The sequence below is a fragment of the Lytechinus pictus genome, chromosome 18 (assembly GCF_037042905.1).
Source record: "Lytechinus pictus isolate F3 Inbred chromosome 18, Lp3.0, whole genome shotgun sequence".
Taxonomy (NCBI): Eukaryota; Metazoa; Echinodermata; class Echinoidea; order Temnopleuroida; family Toxopneustidae; genus Lytechinus; species Lytechinus pictus.
Genome location: NC_087262.1, coordinates 19,560,391 through 19,581,544, shown reverse-complemented (window position 1 = coordinate 19,581,544; position 21,154 = coordinate 19,560,391). Strand labels below are relative to the sequence as shown.

General features: G+C 37.0%; 1 protein-coding gene across 1 annotated transcript; it reads left to right on the top strand.

The window, feature by feature from the left end:
• The first annotated feature begins 1,326 nt into the window (after nt 1-1,326).
• On the top strand, nt 1,327-20,393 carry LOC129282170 (cytochrome P450 4V2-like). Its single transcript, XM_054918096.2, has 12 exons — nt 1,327-1,404; nt 2,545-2,742; nt 3,890-4,008; nt 5,509-5,594; nt 6,844-7,037; nt 7,835-7,904; nt 8,421-8,547; nt 9,341-9,508; nt 10,075-10,177; nt 16,094-16,228; nt 17,081-17,260; nt 17,672-20,393. Exons 2-12 carry the CDS (start codon nt 2,577-2,579, stop codon nt 17,830-17,832), a joined length of 1,509 nt encoding a protein of 502 aa, XP_054774071.2. The 5' UTR covers nt 1,327-1,404; nt 2,545-2,576; the 3' UTR covers nt 17,833-20,393.
• The last annotated feature ends 761 nt before the right edge of the window (nt 20,394-21,154 follow it).

The following is a 21,154-nucleotide window of genomic DNA, read 5'->3' as shown; positions in this document are numbered from 1 at the left end:
AATCTTCCTCTTCGTTTCAAAATATTGCTTGGATTCTATTTCTATTTAGAAGAGAAAAGTACAAAAGGACTGTAAGATAAGGAAAGTGGAAATGGATGAAAGAAATACGAAAGAAAGAGAAAGAATCAATGGAACATTATTATGAATGATAAAGAATAACAAAAGGTTATTTGATTTTTTTTTAACATCCCGATTTTGTTGGAGAAAACTTAAAAGCCCGCAAGGCTATAATGCATTTGTCGATAGATGGCCCTCTTTCAAAAAGATGTCAATTTATCATTGGCCAGTGCAGAAATCTCAAACTTCTACTGTTTTGTCAACGAAAATCATCAAAATGAATAATTAAAAATATCTGACATGTGTGGATGGGTTTGTGGGTAGGGGGGATAGTGATCTTATCTTCCATAAAATCTAATTGTTCTTTTTTTATAGGCACACACGTACTGAGAGGGACTAGAATTGAAATGCAATGCCGTGAAGTCATAACGTCCATCTCAACTTATTCACTTGAAATAAAGTTATTTTCCTTGTTTTCTTGGTTGGTGCTTGACTAATGAATATTAATAACCAACAATCTCATGCATGAAGTTAAATGAATGAATGACTTCTTTATCCAATGCAATGATAATAATAATTTTACAAGTTTACAGCAAATCATTATGTATGAAAGAAAAATACATAGAAAAGCAAGGATAATAGGAACCAGAAAATGGCATGAATGCTAGTCGGGATGCTAGTCAAGTCTGGCCCCTTGTAGTTTAGACATATAAAAACAAGTGTTTCTTAACTGGTTAGTTAAGAACGAACAATCGTGTATATTCTGTAATACATAATCAATGCCTATATAACAATTTGACAAAAACTAACAGTATATTTACATAATGAAAGATAACAAAAATCCCATATAGATGATAACAAAAACCAGTTTTCCAACAGATCAATGTTCAACATTTACATACCCCCCCCCCTTTATTTTGCTTGCTTGTTAACTTGCTCGGGACGAAAATGACCTCCAGTTTGTGTGGAAACCTTTTTTTTTTTTTTTTGCTTGTCAAATTTCTCGGGACGAAAATGACCTTCATTTCGACATGTTCGAAGTGAAACCTTTTTTTTTTCGCTTGTCGATTTGACATCAGCACCACCAGTCAAAAAAAAAAAAAAAAACGTTTTTTCGTTGGAAAACCCCAAACAATAACAAACGAAAGAGCTGCCCCTGGCGAGTTGCTTTCAGATAAAGATAAAAGTCGGGAGCGTAATGGTACCTGGGATGGCCACAAAGGGCGGCCCTGGGACGTACTCGCGAGCTCGGGGGATCGGATCGCGCGCATACGGTGGAAAATTAGCTGTTGTCTGTTGAGTTGTTGTGCCTGAGCTGAGGCTGAGACTTGCGTGACTGTTTAAAGGGTAAGTTCCGTCAAAGTTTATGAAAAATCAATTCTTTATCATTTTTTTATTCAAAGGGGTTTGAAACTTCATGAATATGTACCGGTAATTAATCCCTTTTTTTCAGTCTTTGGACTACGAAGGAATAGATGAACATTAAACTTGTGAATTTTTGTCCTCGGTCCCACCTTAATAAATCTGTGTTGGCCATAATTCTGATTTTAATAGTTTGACTCTGTCAGTCTGTGTCTGAGCAACCTTGTTCGTAGAATGGGTGGACTTTGAGTAACGTTAGGGTCGTATGACTTATGTGTGCTATTCTGATTGCATACTACTAGACTCTCGAGTAAGTACATAACGTATATATTATTTGTTGGTAGGATTTTATTTTTATTTTTTTTTGGGGGGGGGGAGGGGGCAGGAATAACTCCAATATTATAACAAAGGCAAATACCAGCTGTCTGAAGTGAAGAAAGAGAGGGAGAGAAATAAAGGGAGTGTTGCCTCAGTCCACTCACACATTCAGGCGAGGTTTGCCTCAGCCAGGCTTTTACTTTAGAGGACTCTGTGATGATATCTTATGATCTTTGCATCACGGAGCCTTGACACGCGGGCTATAGTATAGGGCTCTCTGTCAAAGTCGATAAACAAAGATGGAATTCCCTAGGAAATCCATATTTACAACTGCCAATTGGTTAAATACATGTAATTGATTACATACCTTGATTATATGCCTAATGCGTACAGGTCTGAAGGCTTAAAAAAATGTAAAGCATGAAAGGTAAAAATTCGAAATTTTCTAACCATATATTTTGTTGTTGTTGTAAATGGCAATAAAAAATAACTAATTTCACTCAAAAAATTTTGTAATTGAAAGAGAAAAAAAATTGACAATTCACTCCCCTGACAAGCCTCGTCGCCATCATTTTGTGTATTTGTATGTTAGGCCTACTGTGCTATTGTCGCCTATGAGGTCAATACTGTTGTTTTGCCCTCATTGGTACTAGGAAAGAATTCATGTACCAGTAGCACTAAAAGTAATATTTGACTAACTATGATTTCAGAGACCATATGCCGATCTGGTATGTTTATAAGGAATTGCTAGTATTTTCCCAAAAAAATTCATCTCTCTTGTTAAATTTTTAACGGATGTTTTTACAGGTCCTTATTAGGAGCATGCAAGGTTGTACAGCATGGCAATAGGGATTGGACTCATAGCCTTCATCCTAGCTATTGTTGCCATCATAACGGTTCCATTGGTCCGCTATGTCAGAGTGTGGATCATCTTTAATAAATTTCATGGCCCTCCTGCCATCCCGTTGCTAGGCAACGCTCACCAGTTCAAGCAGGATCCAAATGGTAAAACAATTTAACATTATTCCCCCTAATCTTTATTTTTTATTTGTTATTTAATTTCCATTGTTCTTGTAATTCAATTTGCATATGTATAGGCCTATATAATTTGTGCTGAAAAGTATTTTGTTTTTAATGTATTGAACTTATCACACCTATACTAGGGCACTTGAACTTACTGTTTGATTATTATATTGCTATTAATTATCATTATGATTTTCTTTAACTCTCATCTTCAGAACATAATCAGATTAATATTCAACTTGTAACTTGTAAAAACCATGAACATTCATGAAAACATTCATGAATCAGCAGTTTAGTTATGTAAGCATTGTGGGTTTTTTTTCTAGGTCAAAGAACTTCAAGACAAACCTTAAATGAAGCATTTGTGATTCAATCACTGGGCCTTGAATTTTGATATTTCAAGGGCAGGGCCTCATTCCTATAGGACACATTTCTATATTGTAGCTTGAATGGTCAAAATTTAAAAAGGCCAAACATTTTCCCAGGCCATTGAGACAATCATCAAAGCCAATCAACCAAGGGCACAGCCATAGCGGCCTTGGATAAGTAAGCCCTGAATAGCATTACAGAGAAAGAAAATGACAGAGAGGGGGAGTGTGATATGGAAGTAAATTGAGACTGGAGAAGATGGCAGACAGAATAACTGCAAAGAGGTTCTGATGTATGACGGAATAATTTTCCTGGTATCGCATCTCAATTTGTTCCACATTTTTTTATGACTGCTACACAGAATTTCTTTAGCGTAGCAATATTTTACATACCGCTTTTACAGAACATTTTGTTATTATTTGTTTGGCATCACCTGTGCCTTGGAGGCAAAAAGCAAACTGAATCACTATGACCTGCAGGCCTCTCCTCCCATATATTTAGATGAAAGCTTGTCTCTTTCAACCAGAAATACCAATCAGATTCGAGAAGTAACATTGTTTCTGATATGAAGTTCAAATGATTGTTTTTTTTTATTGAATAAAAAATATTTCTCTCTATCCAGGGCCCTTCAACATACAATATAAAATCAATTGTACAATTAAACATAACTATAATCTAGACAATCCATGGACAATAGAACATGTAATAACAATGAATCAATTGTAAAAGAGTATATCTTTTTGTTACACCCCCCCTCTAGAACTGGTTGAGCAAGTTAATAATTGGGTGGAGGACTACAGGTCTAAGTCCAAGGGACTGATGCGCCTTTGGCTTGGTCCTTTCCCTTGTCTTTTTATCTACAATCCACATTATGCTGAGGTGAGTAAGAGTAAGGTTTCTGGTGATAAGCTGATTTTAATGAAAGCGGAAAATAAGGGGAAATATTGGTATATAAATAAAGTTGTGACTTTCTAAGGTTTTTAATAAGTCATATTTCTGCAGCAGCTAAGTATGACATTTGATGTAGATTCCATGAATTCCAAATTTTCAGTTTGTTGTGATGGAACCTATTTTTCTCAAAGCAGTTATTAAATGATGATATTTATAGATGTATTATATGGGTAAAACAGGTAAACTGATTGTTGATTTTCTGAGAAAATAGCATATTTATGGAATTTATATTGCATGATATTTTAGGAGAATCTTGCATGTGATGTAACAAAATACAGCATTTTAAAATCCATAACTGTGTTATTGTTTGATGGATCTTTACTTAACATTCACTGATATGCTTATTTTGTTTTCTGCTTTTATCTAAAGCAACTTTATGTCAGAGTAAACTTCTTCTCTCATAGAGCTGCAGCTGTTAGAACTTTCATTCTTTACTTTGTCCAATCACACCTTAGTTTCTATTTTACTCTACATCTCTCTTTTCAATGCGTACCAAGACTAATATAACTGATATTATTATTTTTTTTAAATTGTGATTCTTTATATTAATTATGTCCAAATAGATACCACAGAATCTGTTATTCTTCATCTCCTTTTCAATATTTTGGAGAGATGTTTTGATGGCCTTCCCATTAGAGATGTGTATGCATGCACAGATAACTGGTAACATTTCAGATAACAGGAATAATTCTCATATGTGTTTAAAACTAAGTGTAGAATACAAAGTTGAAGTGGGTCGATGTAAACAAAACAATCTTGACAGGCCCACTAAAAGCAAATACACGTACACAGAGAGGTGCTCCAGTATTCCTGACCTATTTGATAGCAGATATCATAGAAGTGTCTCCATACTGATGGTTAAGAATCCTTTGTTTATCGTACAAAGGTTAATTCGCCAAGACAAGATAAGAAATGAACCATGTTTGATTTGGCCTATATTAAACATAATGCTTTTAATCCCTATTTTGACTGCTCAATGTAGTCTATTACATAACCCTGAGACATTTGAGTCTGATTTTATCATGATGGAAGTGTAGACCTAAAATTGTCCTTAAATATTCCATTTTGAATTCACTTCTCTGTTTATTAGCCAATTTCATGAATGGTGACTGATAAAAAGATCAGGCTTTTTCATCAGAGCTGGAAAAAATGTCATTGCTTGTGAAAATGGAGTGATACGTTATGCATGAATAGTATTTCTTTCAGAAGAGCTGTCAGTATTCCCCCTCTCTTTCTTCATTTCTATATCTCTACATGCTTTTCTCTTTCTCCCCCTTTCTTATCTTATATTGATGTTATATCTATAGATAATTATCGTTGTGTAGTGTTAGTATTTTTATTATTATTATTTAAGAATATTTATGAATATAAATATAGGACTAAGAATGTACATCCATTTTATTTTGTGTCCCGTTGATGATGATGTAGCAAATCCTGAGTAGTAGTCGTCACATCAAGAAGGGATACGTCTACACATTTTTGGAGCCATGGCTTGGCTTAGGTCTTCTTACAAGGTAATAATAAATCTAAACTCTGCATTTCCTCCTTTGACATTTGCTCTCATCTTAATTTTATGTGAATACATGGGATAAGGTTAGGTTTGTCAGACCAATTTATTTCAGAATAACAATAGTATGAATTATCATTAGCATTTCAGTAATGGTTATATTATGTTGCTCAGCTGGATGCGTTCGTTTTTCCATCAGAACAATAGTGACGAGAGCAAATGTGACATGGAACGAAAATACAGGTGGCATTATGGCAGGTGTAGCACGATAGGAAAGGGAGGGGCAGGGGTGACCAACTGGGCCCCTGCCCCTATGAATTTTCAAGTGGACAAAAAGGGTAATAAAAGGAGGAAGAAAAAAATAAGAAGAAAAGAAGTGTATCACTATTAAACAGAGAGGTCCGTGTTGTATAACTCTGGAATACCCTGTATTATTCAGTAAAAAAATACATTTTTGGTCATCCTCCCCTTGTTGTCCCTATCATTTATGCTGCCACCCCTGCATATTATTAACCAGTAGTTTTCTTTCACACCCCCTCCCTCCTTCAAAACCCTTGGCCCATCCAAGTATTTTACTGGATGCTTCTTGCATAAGCATAGTTTTTCTCTTTAGCTGTAAAGAAATAAATGAACAGTACTGTCAGAAGGAATTCCTCACTCCAAATACACATTGAGGGGGGCAAGCTGTTGATGCACAATGACCAGTCCATCTGGACTGTTCTTGTCTGCTCATGAGTTTATCTTTCAACTCTGAAAATATATAGGCCTATGTAGTTTTATTGAGATGAGTATACAGCTTAGTTCTGTACATTGGAAATCAATTTCTTGAAAATCCAAAGATGGATGGTGTTATTCATTTTGGTTTTTTGCTTTAAGATTTGTTTTTGAGAGACATACAACTCTCTGTTTTTATAACGATATGACAAATATCGTAATTTTGCCATTATTATAACGCCTGTGGAAACCTTGATTGTGATTGGCTGCATGGCCTTGTTTCCATGGTAGTTGCCATTATAGCAAAGTTACAATAGTTGTAACTCTTGGCTCCCGGAAATAAAAGAAGTGGGAAAAGATGAAAGAGACATCTTGAGAGAAAATTAAGAATCAACATTGTGCACACGTACTTCTGTATATTATTTAGCAAAATTAGTGCGAAGGGTTCTGTATTCTGTAAACTATTAATTGCACAAGTTAAGTTATTGTTTTTTTTCTTCAAATTATACCTTATGAAACTTGTAAAATATTTATCTTGCCAGTACTGGTGAAAAATGGTTTCATCGCAGAAAGATGCTTACTCCAACGTTCCACTTCGCCATCCTGAACAGTTTCATTGAGGTGTTTGACGAGCAGAGTAAGATCTTATGCCGCAAGTTTGACGAGATTGCTCAAAAGGAGGAGGCGGTCAACGTCTGTCCCCTGGTCACACTCTGTGTTCTGGATGTAATATGTGGTGAGATGCTTTCATATCACTTAAAATCTTTTAAGTAGACAAATTAATCCACACGGCCTCTTTAGATTTGTCATTCATTTTTATTTGGTGTACCGGCTCTGACAGAATCAAACCCGATCTCAACGGAAATGGTTTGGAACTGGTGTGTTTGACCTTGCAGACTCAGCACTAGTATGTGGGTAGTATGGTCTAGTCAACTGCTTTTTCCATCTTTCTTCAAAGTGAGATATCCTAAGTATTAATGTGTTCTTATCTCAATTCATTCCAGATAATTAATATGTTATGCCATAGCAGTTGCATTGCAGCTGTGTTCTTATTCCTCACTTCTTTCAATTTGACATTAGGATCTACCTTTCTCAACTATAAAAATGAAGAATAAGGTTGTGTTTGATATCCTTAGTTATGTTGGTATCATAGGTATTTATGAGTACTTGATGATCAAATACTGATTTTTGTTGTCATGCCTAGTTGTCATGTTCAATATGAACTTCTTCTTTCTCTTTAGATCTGTGTGCGATCCCAGTTTTTATCCTAGATTTTATCCACTTATTTTCTCTTAACATATATGTCGTCCTCTCCTCCTCATTACTCACTTGGTTATTGTCACTCTGTCTGTCCTGCTCCTCCCCCCCCCCCTCCCCCTGGCTTCTATAAATGATGATGATGATGATATTTCATTCTTAATACATCAGAACAATGTCTCCAAGCACCATAGATATATATTTTAAGTGTTTTATATCAATCTTCCTGCCTGTTTCTGTTTGTCACTGTCTGTTTTCTACCTCTCTATTCTACAGAGACTGCTATGGGGAAGCATTTAAATGCTCAAGAAGAAAGCAACAATGATTACGTGAATGCAGTTGTCAGGTAAACTCTTCAGAGGGTTCCACATGACATTTGCTCTTGTTGGATAAACTTGATACATGTGTTTGTTTCTTTTATTTATCATGATGAGTAAAATATGGTGGAAAAGATGGTTAGTGAATTAGTCTTTCTGCTGTTATTTAGTGTACATATATGTAATGTAAAATTAAACGTTTCATTGTGAAGAAGTTCACACGCTAAGATTATTTTATTCATATTTTATGAATAGTTTTCAAACAGGTTTGATCTTAACAACCTCAGGGAATAATTTATCCTGGTATCGCATTGCAATTTGCTCCACATTTTTGAAAGACTGCTCTGCATACAGTCTTTTGTATAGCATATTTTTACATAGGACTGTACATTACTTAGTTGAGAGCTTTTCTCTTATGACCAAAAATGCTATTCAAATTTGTAAAGCAAAATTATTCCCTGAACCTGAATCATATTCATACGAGCCTTGTATGTTCACCGCTTTGGACATATTTTAAAAGACCTATGTTGATTTGTTTTTTGCAGAATGAGTGATGTTATCCAGGAGAGACAGAAGAAGCCGTGGTTTTGGCCAGACCCACTCTTTGACAACACAAGGTCAGGAAAGGAGCATTCCAAGTGCCTGCAGATTCTGCATAAAATGACAAATTCAGTGAGTCATGTCTTCTTCATCATCATCAATTTAGATAAATTCAGATTTCCTAACACCATCATGGCTAAACCCACTTGATCTACAAGTAGATGGTCTAATCCTCAGACTGTCTAACACTATCATGGCTAAACCCACTTGGTTTACAAGCAGATAGTCTAATTCTCAGATTGCCTAACACTATCATGGGTAAACCCACTTGGTTTACTAGCAGATAGTCTAATTCTCAGATTGCCTAACACTATCATGGCTAAACCCACTTGGTTTACTAGCAGATGGTCTTATTCTCAGATTGCCTAACACTATCATGGCTAAACCCACTCGATCTACAAGTATATGGTCTAATTCTCAGATTGCCTAACACTATCATGGCTCAACCCACTTGGTCTACAAGCAGATAGTCTAATTCTCAGATTGTCTAACACCATCATGGCTAAACCCACTTGGTTTACAGGCAAGTCTAATTCTCAGATTGCCTAACACTATCATGGCTAAACCTACTGGGTTTAGGAGCAGATAGTCCAATTCACAGATTGTCTAACACCATCATGGCTAAACCCACTTGATCTACAAGTAGATGGTCTAAGTCTCAGATTGCCTAACAATATCATGGCTAAGCCCACTTGGTCTACAAACACATTAATCATATTAATATATTTTTTAAATTTGATTTTTACCCTGGGAAAATATGACATTATTTTATTAGTAGTAGTAGTGTAAGTACTATTATGATTATTATCATTATTATCTCTCCTCTCTCTCTCTATCTCTCTCTCTCTCACTTTTTGCATGAAAGCTGATTGATGAAAGATCCAATGAAGGAAAAGAGAAAGTGGATGGCAATGGCAATGATGGCTCAAAGAGAAGAATTGCCTTCTTAGATCTACTGCTGAAGATGCAACGAGATGATCCAAGTTTCACCAAGAGTGATATACGGGAGGAGGTGGATACCTTCATGTTTGAGGTAAGGAGTATGAGGAAGATGATAAGGAGGAGAGGTGATGGAGTGGAATATAAGAGGAAGATGATGATGATGATGATGATATATGATATATGATGATGATGGTAATGATGATGATGATGATGATGATGATGGTGATGGTGATGGTGATGATGATGGTAATGATGATGATGATGATGATGATGATGATGGTAATGATGATGATGATGATGATGATAGTGATGGTGATGATGATGGTAATGATGATGATGATGATGGTGATGGTGATGATGATGGTGATGGTGGTGATGATGATGATGATGATGATGGTGATGGTGATGATGGTGATGGTGGTGATGATGATGATGATGATTATAGTGATGGTGATTATGATGGTGATGAAAACAGTGATTACTATGACAGTGATAATGGTAAGATAATATCAATATTTTTGGTGATGATGTATTTATTAGGGTTGGAATTTGCTCTAATGCTGATGCAGCTCTGTATACTTGATTAAACATGATATTGGTCAGGCGCATGTTTCTTGCAAACCAATTGTTCACACTACCTTTAACATTTCATTTCAGGGCCATGACACAACAGCTGCTTTGGCTTCTTGGGCATTGTTCCTCATTGGACATCATACCAAAGTACAAAAGAAGTTGCATCAGGAAGTCGATAGCGTCTTTGGTAAGGGTAATATTCAGCCTTAAATTGCCACTTTGTCACATCCACTTTGCCTAATTTCAGTTTTAGCCTCATCTAACACAGTCTAACTCTCATTTATCATATTTCTACAAACACGTCTACTAAACAACTTGGTATAATTGTCATTTAGCCCTTTACCATTTTGTCTAATTTGCTGGTAGATTATTCCCATTTCATCTGATATCCACTTGATCTAAGATCGTTTTGTCTACATGGTTAGATGAATTACAGTTAATGAACCAAATTTTCATTTTAAAAAAAGGGGGGAAATGTTGACAAACGTAGACCAACAGGGCATGAAACTGTATAACATTTAGACTAAGTGAGTAATAGATGTGATGGTTGGACTAAATGATAAGTAGAACAATTTGATTGCAGACTAGGTGAGTTTAACCATGATAGTGTTAAGCAATCTGAGAATTAGACCATCTGCTTGTATACCAAGTGGGGTTAGCCATGATAGTGTTAAGCAATCTGAGAATTAGACCATCTGCTTGTAGACCAAGTGGGTTTAACCATGATAGTGTTAGGAAATCTGAGCAGTAGATGATCTGTTTGTAGACCAAGTGGGTTTAGCCACGATGGTGTTAAGCAATCTGAGAATTAGACCATCTGCTTGTATACCAAGTGGGTTTAGCCATGATGGTGTTAGGCAATCTGAGCAGTAGATGATCTGTTTGTAGACCAAGTGGGTTTAGCCACGATGGTGTTAAGCAATCTGAGAATTAGACCATCTGCTTGTATACCAAGTGGGTTTAGCCATGATGGTGTTAAGCAATCTGAGAATTAGACCATCTGCTTGTATACCAAGTGGGTTTAGCCATGATGGTGTTAGGCAATCTGAGCAGTAGATGATCTGTTTGTAGACTAAGTGGGTTTAGCCACGATGGTGTTAAGCAATCTGAGAATTAGACCATCTGCTTGTATACCAAGTGGGTTTAGCCATGATGGTGTTAGGCAATCTGAGCAGTAGATGATCTGTTTGTAGACTAAGTGGGTTTAGCCACGATGGTGTTAAGCAATCTGAGAATTAGACCATCTGCTTGTATACCAAGTGGGTTTAGCCATGATAGTGTTAGGCAATCTGAGCAGTAGATGATCTGTTTGTAGACCAAGTGGGTTTAGCCATGATAGTGTTAGGCAATCTGAGCAGTAGATGATCTGCTTGTAGACCAAGTGGGTTTAACCATGATAGTGTTAGGCAATCTGAGCAATAGATGATCTGTTTGTAGACCAAGTGGGTTTAAGTCATGATGGTGTTAGGCAATCTGAGCAGTAGATGATCTGTTTGTAGACCAAGTGGATTTAACCATGATAGTGTTAAGCAATCTGAGAATTAGACCATCTGCTTGTATACCAAGTGGGTTTAACCATGATAGTGTTAGGCAATCTGAGCAGTAGATGATCCGTTTGTAGACCAAGTGGGTTTAAGTCATGATGGTGTTAGGCAATCTGAGAATTAGACCATCTGCTTGTAGACCAAGTGGGTTTAGCCATGATGGTGTTAGGCAATCTGAGCAGTAGATGATCTGCTTGTAGACCAAGTGGGTTTAGCCATGATGGTGTTAGGCAATCTGAGCAGTAGATGATCTGTTTGTAGACTAAGTGGGTTTAGCCACGATGGTGTTAAGCAATCTGAGAATTAGACCATCTGCTTGTATACCAAGTGGGTTTAGCCATGATGGTGTTAGGCAATCTGAGCAGTAGATGATCTGTTTGTAGACTAAGTGGGTTTAGCCACGATGGTGTTAAGCAATCTGAGAATTAGACCATCTGCTTGTATACCAAGTGGGTTTAGCCATGATAGTGTTAGGCAATCTGAGCAGTAGATGATCTGTTTGTAGACCAAGTGGGTTTAGCCATGATAGTGTTAGGCAATCTGAGCAGTAGATGATCTGCTTGTAGACCAAGTGGGTTTAACCATGATAGTGTTAGGCAATCTGAGCAATAGATGATCTGTTTGTAGACCAAGTGGGTTTAAGTCATGATGGTGTTAGGCAATCTGAGCAGTAGATGATCTGTTTGTAGACCAAGTGGATTTAACCATGATAGTGTTAAGCAATCTGAGAATTAGACCATCTGCTTGTATACCAAGTGGGTTTAACCATGATAGTGTTAGGCAATCTGAGCAGTAGATGATCCGTTTGTAGACCAAGTGGGTTTAAGTCATGATGGTGTTAGGCAATCTGAGAATTAGACCATCTGCTTGTAGACCAAGTGGGTTTAGCCATGATGGTGTTAGGCAATCTGAGCAGTAGATGATCTGTTTGTAGACTAAGTGGGTTTAGCCACGATGGTGTTAAGCAATCTGAGAATTAGACCATCTGCTTGTATACCAAGTGGGTTTAGCCATGATAGTGTTAGGCAATCTGAGCAGTAGATGATCTGTTTGTAGACCAAGTGGGTTTAGCCATGATAGTGTTAGGCAATCTGAGCAGTAGATGATCTGCTTGTAGACCAAGTGGGTTTAACCATGATAGTGTTAGGCAATCTGAGCAATAGATGATCTGTTTGTAGACCAAGTGGGTTTAAGTCATGATGGTGTTAGGCAATCTGAGCAGTAGATGATCTGTTTGTAGACCAAGTGGATTTAACCATGATAGTGTTAAGCAATCTGAGAATTAGACCATCTGCTTGTATACCAAGTGGGTTTAACCATGATAGTGTTAGGCAATCTGAGCAGTAGATGATCTGTTTGTAGACCAAGTGGGTTTAGCCATGATAGTGTAAGGCAATCTGAGCAATAGATGATCTGTTTGTAGACCAAGTGGGTTTAAGTCATGATGGTGTTAGGCAATCTGAGCAGTAGATGATCTGTTTGTAGACCAAGTGGATTTAACCGTGATAGTGTTAGGCAATCTGAGCAGTAGATTATCTGTTTGTAGACCAAGTGGGTTTAAGTCATGATGGTGTTAGGCAATCTGAGCAGTAGATGATCTGTTTGTAGACCAAGTGGATTTAACCGTGATAGTGTTAGGCAATCTGAGCAGTAGATTATCTGTTTGTAGATCAAGTGGGTTAACCATGATAGTGTTAGGCAGTCTGAGGATTAGACCATCTGCTTGTAGATCAAGTGGGTTAACCATGATAGTGTTAGGTAATCTGAGCAGTAGATGATCTGTTTGTAGACCAAGTGGGTTTAGCCACGATGGTGTTAGGCAATCTGAGAATTAGACCATCTGCTTGTATACCAAGTGGGTTTAGCCATGATAGTGTTAGGCAATCAGAGCATTGGACGATCTGCTTGTAGACCAAGTGGGTTTAGCCATGATAGTGTCAGGCAATCTGAGCATTGGACGATCTGCTTGTAGACCAAATGGGTTTAGCCATGATAGTGTAAGGCAATCAGAGCATTGGACGATCTGCTTGTAGACCAAGTGGGTTTAACCATGATAGTGTTAGGCAATCAGAGCATTGGACGATCTGCTTGTAGACCAAGTGGGTTTAACCATGATAGTGTCAGGCAATCTGAGCATTGGACGATCTGCTTGTAGCCAAAGTGGGTTTAACCATGATAGTGTTAGGAAATCAGAGCATTGGACGATCTGCTTGTAGACCAAGTGGGTTTAACCATGATAGTGTTAGGCAATCAGAGCATTGGACGATCTGCTTGTAGACCAAGTGGGTTTAGCCATGATAGTGTCAGGCAATCTGAGCATTGGACGATCTGCTTGTCGACCAAGTGGGTTTAACCATGATAGTGTTAGGAAATCAGAGCATTGGATGATCTGCTTGTAGACCAAGTGGGTTTAACCATGATAGTGTTAGGCAATCAGAGCATTGGACGATCTGCTTGTAGGCCAAGTGGGTTTAGCCATGATAGTGTTAGGCAATCAGAGCATTGGACGATCTGCTTGTAGACCAAGTGGGTTTAGCCATGATAGTGTTAGGAAATCAGAGCATTGGACGATCTGCTTGTATACCAAGTGGGTTAACCACGATAGTGTTAGGAAATCAGAGCATTGGACGATCTGCTTGTATACCAAGTGGGTTAACCACGATAGTGTTAGGCAATCTGAGCAGTAGATGATCTGCTTGTATACCAAGTGGGTTTATCATGATAGTGTTAGGCAATCTGAGCAGTAGATGATCTGTTTGTAGACCAAGTGGGTTTAGCCACGATGGTGTTAAGCAATCTGAGAATTAGACCATCTGCTTGTATACCAAGTGGGTTTTGCCATGATAGTGTTAGGCAATCAAAGCATTGGATGGGCTGCTTGTAGACCAAGTGGGTTTAGCCATGATAGTGTCAGGCAATCTGAGCAATAGATGATCTGCTTGTAGACCAAGTGGGTTTAACCATGATAGTGTTAGGCAATCAGAGCATTGGACGATCTGCTTGTAGACCAAGTGGGTTTAGCCATGATAGTGTTAGGCAATCTGAGAATTAGACCATCTGCTTGTATACCAAGTGGGTTTAGCCATGATAGTGTTAAGCAATCTGAGAATTAGACCATCTGCTTGTAGACCAAGTGGGTTTAGCCATGATAGTGTCAGGCAATCTGAGCATTGGACGATCTGCTTGTAGACCAAGTGGGTTTAGCCATGATAGTGTTAGGAAATCAGAGCATTGGACGATCTGCTTGTAGACCAAGTGGGTTTAGCCATGATAGTGTTAGGCAATCAGAGCATTGGACCATCTATTTGTTGACCAAGTGGGTTTAACCATGATAGTGTTAGGAAATCAGAGCATTGGACAATCTGCTTGTAGACCAAGTGGGTTTAGCCATGATAGTGTTAAGCAATCTGAGAATTAGACCATCTGCTTGTAGACCAAGTGGGTTTAGCCATGATAGTGTCAGGCAATCTGAGCATTGGACGATCTGCTTGTAGACCAAGTGGGTTTAGCCATGATAGTGTTAGGAAATCAGAGCATTGGACGATCTGCTTGTAGACCAAGTGGGTTTAGCCATGATAGTGTCAGGCAATCTGAGCATTGGACGATCTGCTTGTAGACCAAGTGGGTTTAGCCATGATAGTGTTAGGCAATCAGAGCATTGGACCATCTATTTGTTGACCAAGTGGGTTTAACCATGATAGTGTTAGGAAATCAGAGCATTGGACGATCTGCTTGTAGACCAAGTAGGTTTAACCATGATAGTGTTAGGAAATCAGAGCATTGGACGATCTGCTTGTAGACCAAGTTGGTTTAACCATGATAGTGTTAGGAAATCAGAGCATTGGACGATCTGCTTTTAGACCAAATGGGTTTAACCATGATAGTGTTAGGAAATCAGAGCATTGGACGATCTGCTTTTAGACCAAGTGGGTTTAACCATGATAGTGTTAGGAAATCAGAGAATTAGACCACCTGTTTGTAGACCAAGTGGGTTTAGCCATGATTGTGTTAGGCAATCTAACCTTTAAACCATCTATTTGTTGACCAAGTTGATACAAACCATATTCAACACCATATCCTAGATTTGAACAACAACAATGATGATAGTTATAATAATGATGATGATGATGATGATGATGACGATGACAACGACGACGACGATGATAATAACAAAAACAACAATATGCATTGTCCAATGTTTATGTAATGGTCAATACAATGCGTCTAAGCACTGCATATGATTAGCCCAACCTTAGCATGGCATTCATAAGTAATGTTTTATTCCAAACAATAACCACAGGCGCCATTTTTATATTCAATATCCAACCATTTTCATTTGTTAATAATTTATAAATGTAACCTGTATATGATTCGTTCTCAGTATCAGTTAACGATCTTCAAATGCCCTCTGCAATGTGACAGAAATTTCCTCGGAATGTTTCCACCAATACCCGATGTACTGTCTGTCACACAGAACTATATACATTACTTCAGTCACCATTTTTGTGAAGCTGAATTCTATAGCTTTTCATCCATTATCAATGCATTGTTAAACCCAGGTGACAGTGACAGAGCAGTAACGGCTGATGATCTTCAGAAGCTTCCATACCTATCATGTGCTCTCAAGGAATCCCTGAGACTCTTTCCTTCCGTCCCTATCATAGGACGTGACCTTGAAGAAGAATGTACCATCGGTAAGAGAGAAACTTGTGTGTGTCATTTGCTGGAAAGAAGGGGGGGAGGGGGGGTGTGCCTCCCAGACCATTTCATCTACATTTTGTGCTATATGTCCAAAGAGGATTTTTCATCGACATTTCCTGTCATTTTGCTGTCAAGACTTGCTCAACCTTTGAGCCCAAAATTTTCAATGGTCAGGTACAGTATGTGGTTCCGAATTTGCATGGTTTCAATGTTTCGCATTTTGGAAGTGCATGTCAATCCCTAATTGCCCCCCCCCCCAAAAAAAAAATGATATTCATAAATGTGTTATTATTTTACTTCTAACAATCAATAGCAATTATCAGACAAATGTCATTAGCAATGTCTATAAAAAAATTTAAAAAAAACAATAGAAAACAAAGAAATTTGATAAACAATAAGATACAGATTCAATGGAAATATGTTTTTATATCATATATGTTTCATAGTATATTTGCTATGATGGCCATAAAGAGTTGGGACCCAAAATGATCATATTTCGACCTTTATTTCTTGATTTAGAGCAAAATTTATGCATAAATCATTTATTGATTAGCATAGTCAAAGATATCACAATTTTTTTCTTTAAATTTCCAATGCTATTTTGTAGATTATGCCACATGTACGAATATTTGGCGTGCAGACTACAGCCAAGATCAGGAGGGGGGGTGGGGGAGTATGGTAGCTGTGTAGCAGGTGAGATGAGTAATATACAGTCAAAGAAATAAAAAATGCTCAAATGTTAATTTAAAAGCTATTTTGAAGATGACCTTAGTAAATAGAAATTATTAAGAAGCTGAAATCATGGCGTTCACCTCTGAGAACCCAATATCTTCTCATGGTTTTAGATGGTAAGACAGTCCCTAAAGGAACCCTTCTCATCATTGCCATAGGAGCCCTTCACCGAGATCCCACGCAGTTCCCTGATCCGATAGTGTTTGATCCTGATAGATTCTTGCCAGAGGTGTCTTCCAAGAGACATCCCTTTTCCTATGTACCCTTTTCTGCTGGCCCAAGGAATTGTATTGGTAAGTTTCAGTTAAGATCTGTTTGATGATGGTTACCGGTTATCAAACAAAAGCATATATCACTGGAAATTATAGCAAATGGGATGTAAAAATCAAAAGAAAGTTACGAAAAGTAGGATACTTTGGGTGCACCGATGGATTCGCTTTTTGTAATTCAGATTACCATAACTTCAGGAGCTTGAAGTTAAAGAAGAATCACAGAGTTCTTTATGAGATACTTCCCTGATCAACTTCATATCAGGAACAATCTTGCAGCTATTGTGCTGCTGTTAGGTATAATTGCAAACTCAATTCATCAGGGTTGCTACTAGAATCTATCACGAAAGTGCTGAAAATGTCCGAGAATCGATGCAAATATCATTTTCTGTGATTCATGGTGTGTATGTTAGCTTATGCCTGATCTCCTTTCAGGTCAACGATTTGCCCTAATGGAAGAAAAGGTATTGCTTGCGAACATTCTGCGCAGTTTCTCCCTGGAGTCAACACAGTCTCTCAAGGATACCATGCCCATCGCTGAGTTGATCCTGCGACCCTCGGAAGGCATTATCCTGAAGATCACACGCAGGAAATAACAAGGATAAGGTCTTTTGAAAAGCCATTAAAAAATCTTATATCAAATTCTTTGGGGTTTTCTCTATGGTACTGCTTATTAATGCATAGAATTGATAATACATATTATTTTTATAGCACACTTTCCTTCTTAATTTAGATGCTCAAGGCGCATCAGAGCAAACTACAGAAAGAGAGAAAAAAAATACATTACAAGTTCGAATTATCCAAGGATAGCCTCCAATACATGTATGGTTGTCTGTCAAAAACACCATACTAGTAGGTACATTTTCAGGTTTTTTTCAATCAGTGGAAGAGAATTCCACAGGGCTGGCCCTGCATGAACAAAGGCCCGTTTCCCCCCATGATTTCTTTGACAGTGAGACTAATAAATAAGATTGCATGTTTCATATCATGTATGTGTTTGTCACCCCCCTTCATCATCAATTCAGTATTCTTTTTTTTTCTTTTGTCTTTGCATTCAATATCTTGTAAAAAAGCTCAATTGTGTGATATTTTGCAACAGACCCCCCCCCCCCCCTTTAAAACTGCAAGAATATGTATGGCGATATTTGGTATTCATGTTTATAAATTTTATTTTTAAAATTCCTTTTGACATTAATGGGATAAAATGTGCCTTGAATATTATTTTTGTTTACATATTTTGATACTCTGTAAAATGTGCCGTCATTCTGATTGTTTTATGGATTACATGTGCATACTTCATTTGTAAATACATGAAAAATCCTTTTAAAAATGAAATATTGATTGGATGTTTGTATACATTGTTTATATACATCATATTAGTGAACATTTCCCTATATGAATTTAGCTGATTTAGATACTTAAAAGTTGTATACTTACAACTTACAGTACAGAAAAATAATCGAAAGCCTTGTTTTATCAACATGTAGTAGTGACAAATCTGAGTCAGTATTGAACAAATCAGTCCTTGCGATGGAATTTTCAATTTCCCTGTTAGATTTTCTTTAATCATCCTTTGTTACTATAGAAAATGGCATCTAAATACATGTTATGGATTTATAAATACTGATTCAAATGTCTACTCTCCAATTTTAATGTTTATGTGAGGTATCTTTAAAAAGTGAAATGTTTAAAAACGATCTCTTTGTGTAAAAGTCTTTAAATATTTTCTCATATATAGAAAGTGTGTTGACATCCAGTCTTTAGTGTTAAATAAAAAAACATGTTGACTTCAGTGTTGTAGTAAAGGCCATCCATTCATATACATGTACATGTAGTTCCATATCTCATCTTGTATTGGTGTTTTTTGGTTGTTTCTTTATTATAAATATTATTTATCAATAATGTCATAATGTGAACTAAGTTAAATACATGTTACTTTGTCAGCTGATATATTTGATTTCATTAAGATGATGGTTCTGGGTTATTTTTCTTCTGTTCACAAAGCTGCCACTAGTTTAAGAAGTTAAATTACATTAATCCTAGACTGAAAATGCCTCGAGCTCAGAGCTGACAATGACATTAATTTTGATGGCACATGGTGGTCTTTTATTCTATATCTTATATAAGAAATGAACCTTGGTCTCATTACACAAACTCATGTTATTATTGTGCCTTTGCCAAAATGATAAATACCTTGGTACCTCAATTTTCATGTGCTGCATATATCCATATTTTAACATAATTATCACCATAATGACAAAGTTACAAATTTATATTGCACTGGGACCCTTTTTTATAATTGTGCAATTCATTTTTTTTTCAAATATTGATTTCAATATGGGATGTTGATGAAAGTATAAAGATACTGTCTTTTGTAAATGATGACAAATCCCCAAATCTGAAGGTTATAATATCTCGTCAAAACTAAATCCAAAGCATTGTCAAAAATGTTTTTTCATGTATATAATGTTACGATTTTGCAATCATTTCTTTTTTTCAAATTCTTCCAAGGAAGCTTGAGTTTGTTTAAAATTGTTATGTGTGATCCATCATCATAGAAAAGATTGAATTCGAAATTAATGTCACTGTGTTTCCTCAATTGTAAATTTACATGTATAATATTTTGCAGCACAGGAATTTCTGTGCACTTGTGTCTTGGAGAATTACAACTGTATAATCAGTATTGTATGTGTTATCAAACTCCTTGTCACATGTGATGCATGAGGAAGCATCGTGGTGTATTGGTGTGGACTCTCGCCTCGCAATCAGAGGGACGTGTGTTTGAATCCCTACGCGGCCTAGCGTCCTTTGACAAGGCATCAATCCTCACTTTGCCACTCTCATAGGTGTTAAATGGGTACCCGGAAGGATGAGAAAGCCTGTGTAATATGCCTAGCAATTGAGTCTTGGAACTCTTGTTGGAATGCTCCCCAGGGAGTAGAGAAAGTGCATAAATTGTGTGTGGGCATGCAAGGATCCGATGACTGGGGTAATAACAATGAATTGCAATGTAAAGCGCTTAGAAACAAATTGTAATAAGCGCTATATAAATGTAAGTATTATTGTATCTTATTGTTTATATTTTTGATAAACTTATGTACAAAGTACATGTCTAATTTTCTAATTTTGTGCAATAAAACGATTCTTTAACACATCAGCTCATTGTTCCTGTGCAAGGTGTAATGTAGGCCTATGCCCATAACTATTTGGAAGTCCGGTTTAATTTAGGCCCTGGGCTATCTCTGTGCTAAAATTATGGGAAGCCAAAAATCCCTCAATCTGTTAATTTCATATATTTCTTATGCTCTCTGAGCTCTTTTATCGTGCTGTCACAGTGAAGAAAAAAAATGTATTAATCCAGTGACTGATCTGAATAACAAATGTGATTAATCAAACCGGTACTGAAGGGACCATTTAAAACAAATGTCACTGTAAATTACTGTAAAAATCACTATCACAATTGGCTTTCCATAGTCCAACCACAACTTTAGACCAGAGGTGAAATTGAATTAAACCAGAGTTCGGAATATGAGCCCTCGAGTTTAATGATAAAAATACTGAATAAAGAAACTAGCTTTTCTGGTTGTAACTTGGTTTGAATTTAAATAAACAAGAAGATAAATGGATGGATATGGCACAATTTCATAAATCTTTTCAGCACAGACAAGCTGTCAATGTTACTATGGCAACTGTCCAAGACCAGAGCTCCTTAGCCAATTAAAAAAAAAGATTTCACTAAAAGAAGTCTCCTGACAACCTTCACAAAATGGAATACGCTCGGTGTACTTGATGAATTGCAGCTGTTTGATTTTTGTGTGCTATCTGATGCCCATTAGCAACTGCTGCAAGTTACAAGTTAAAGAAATAATTTTTTTCCAAAGAGATGTGCAATGCCTTCCAAATATGAATGCTACTTGT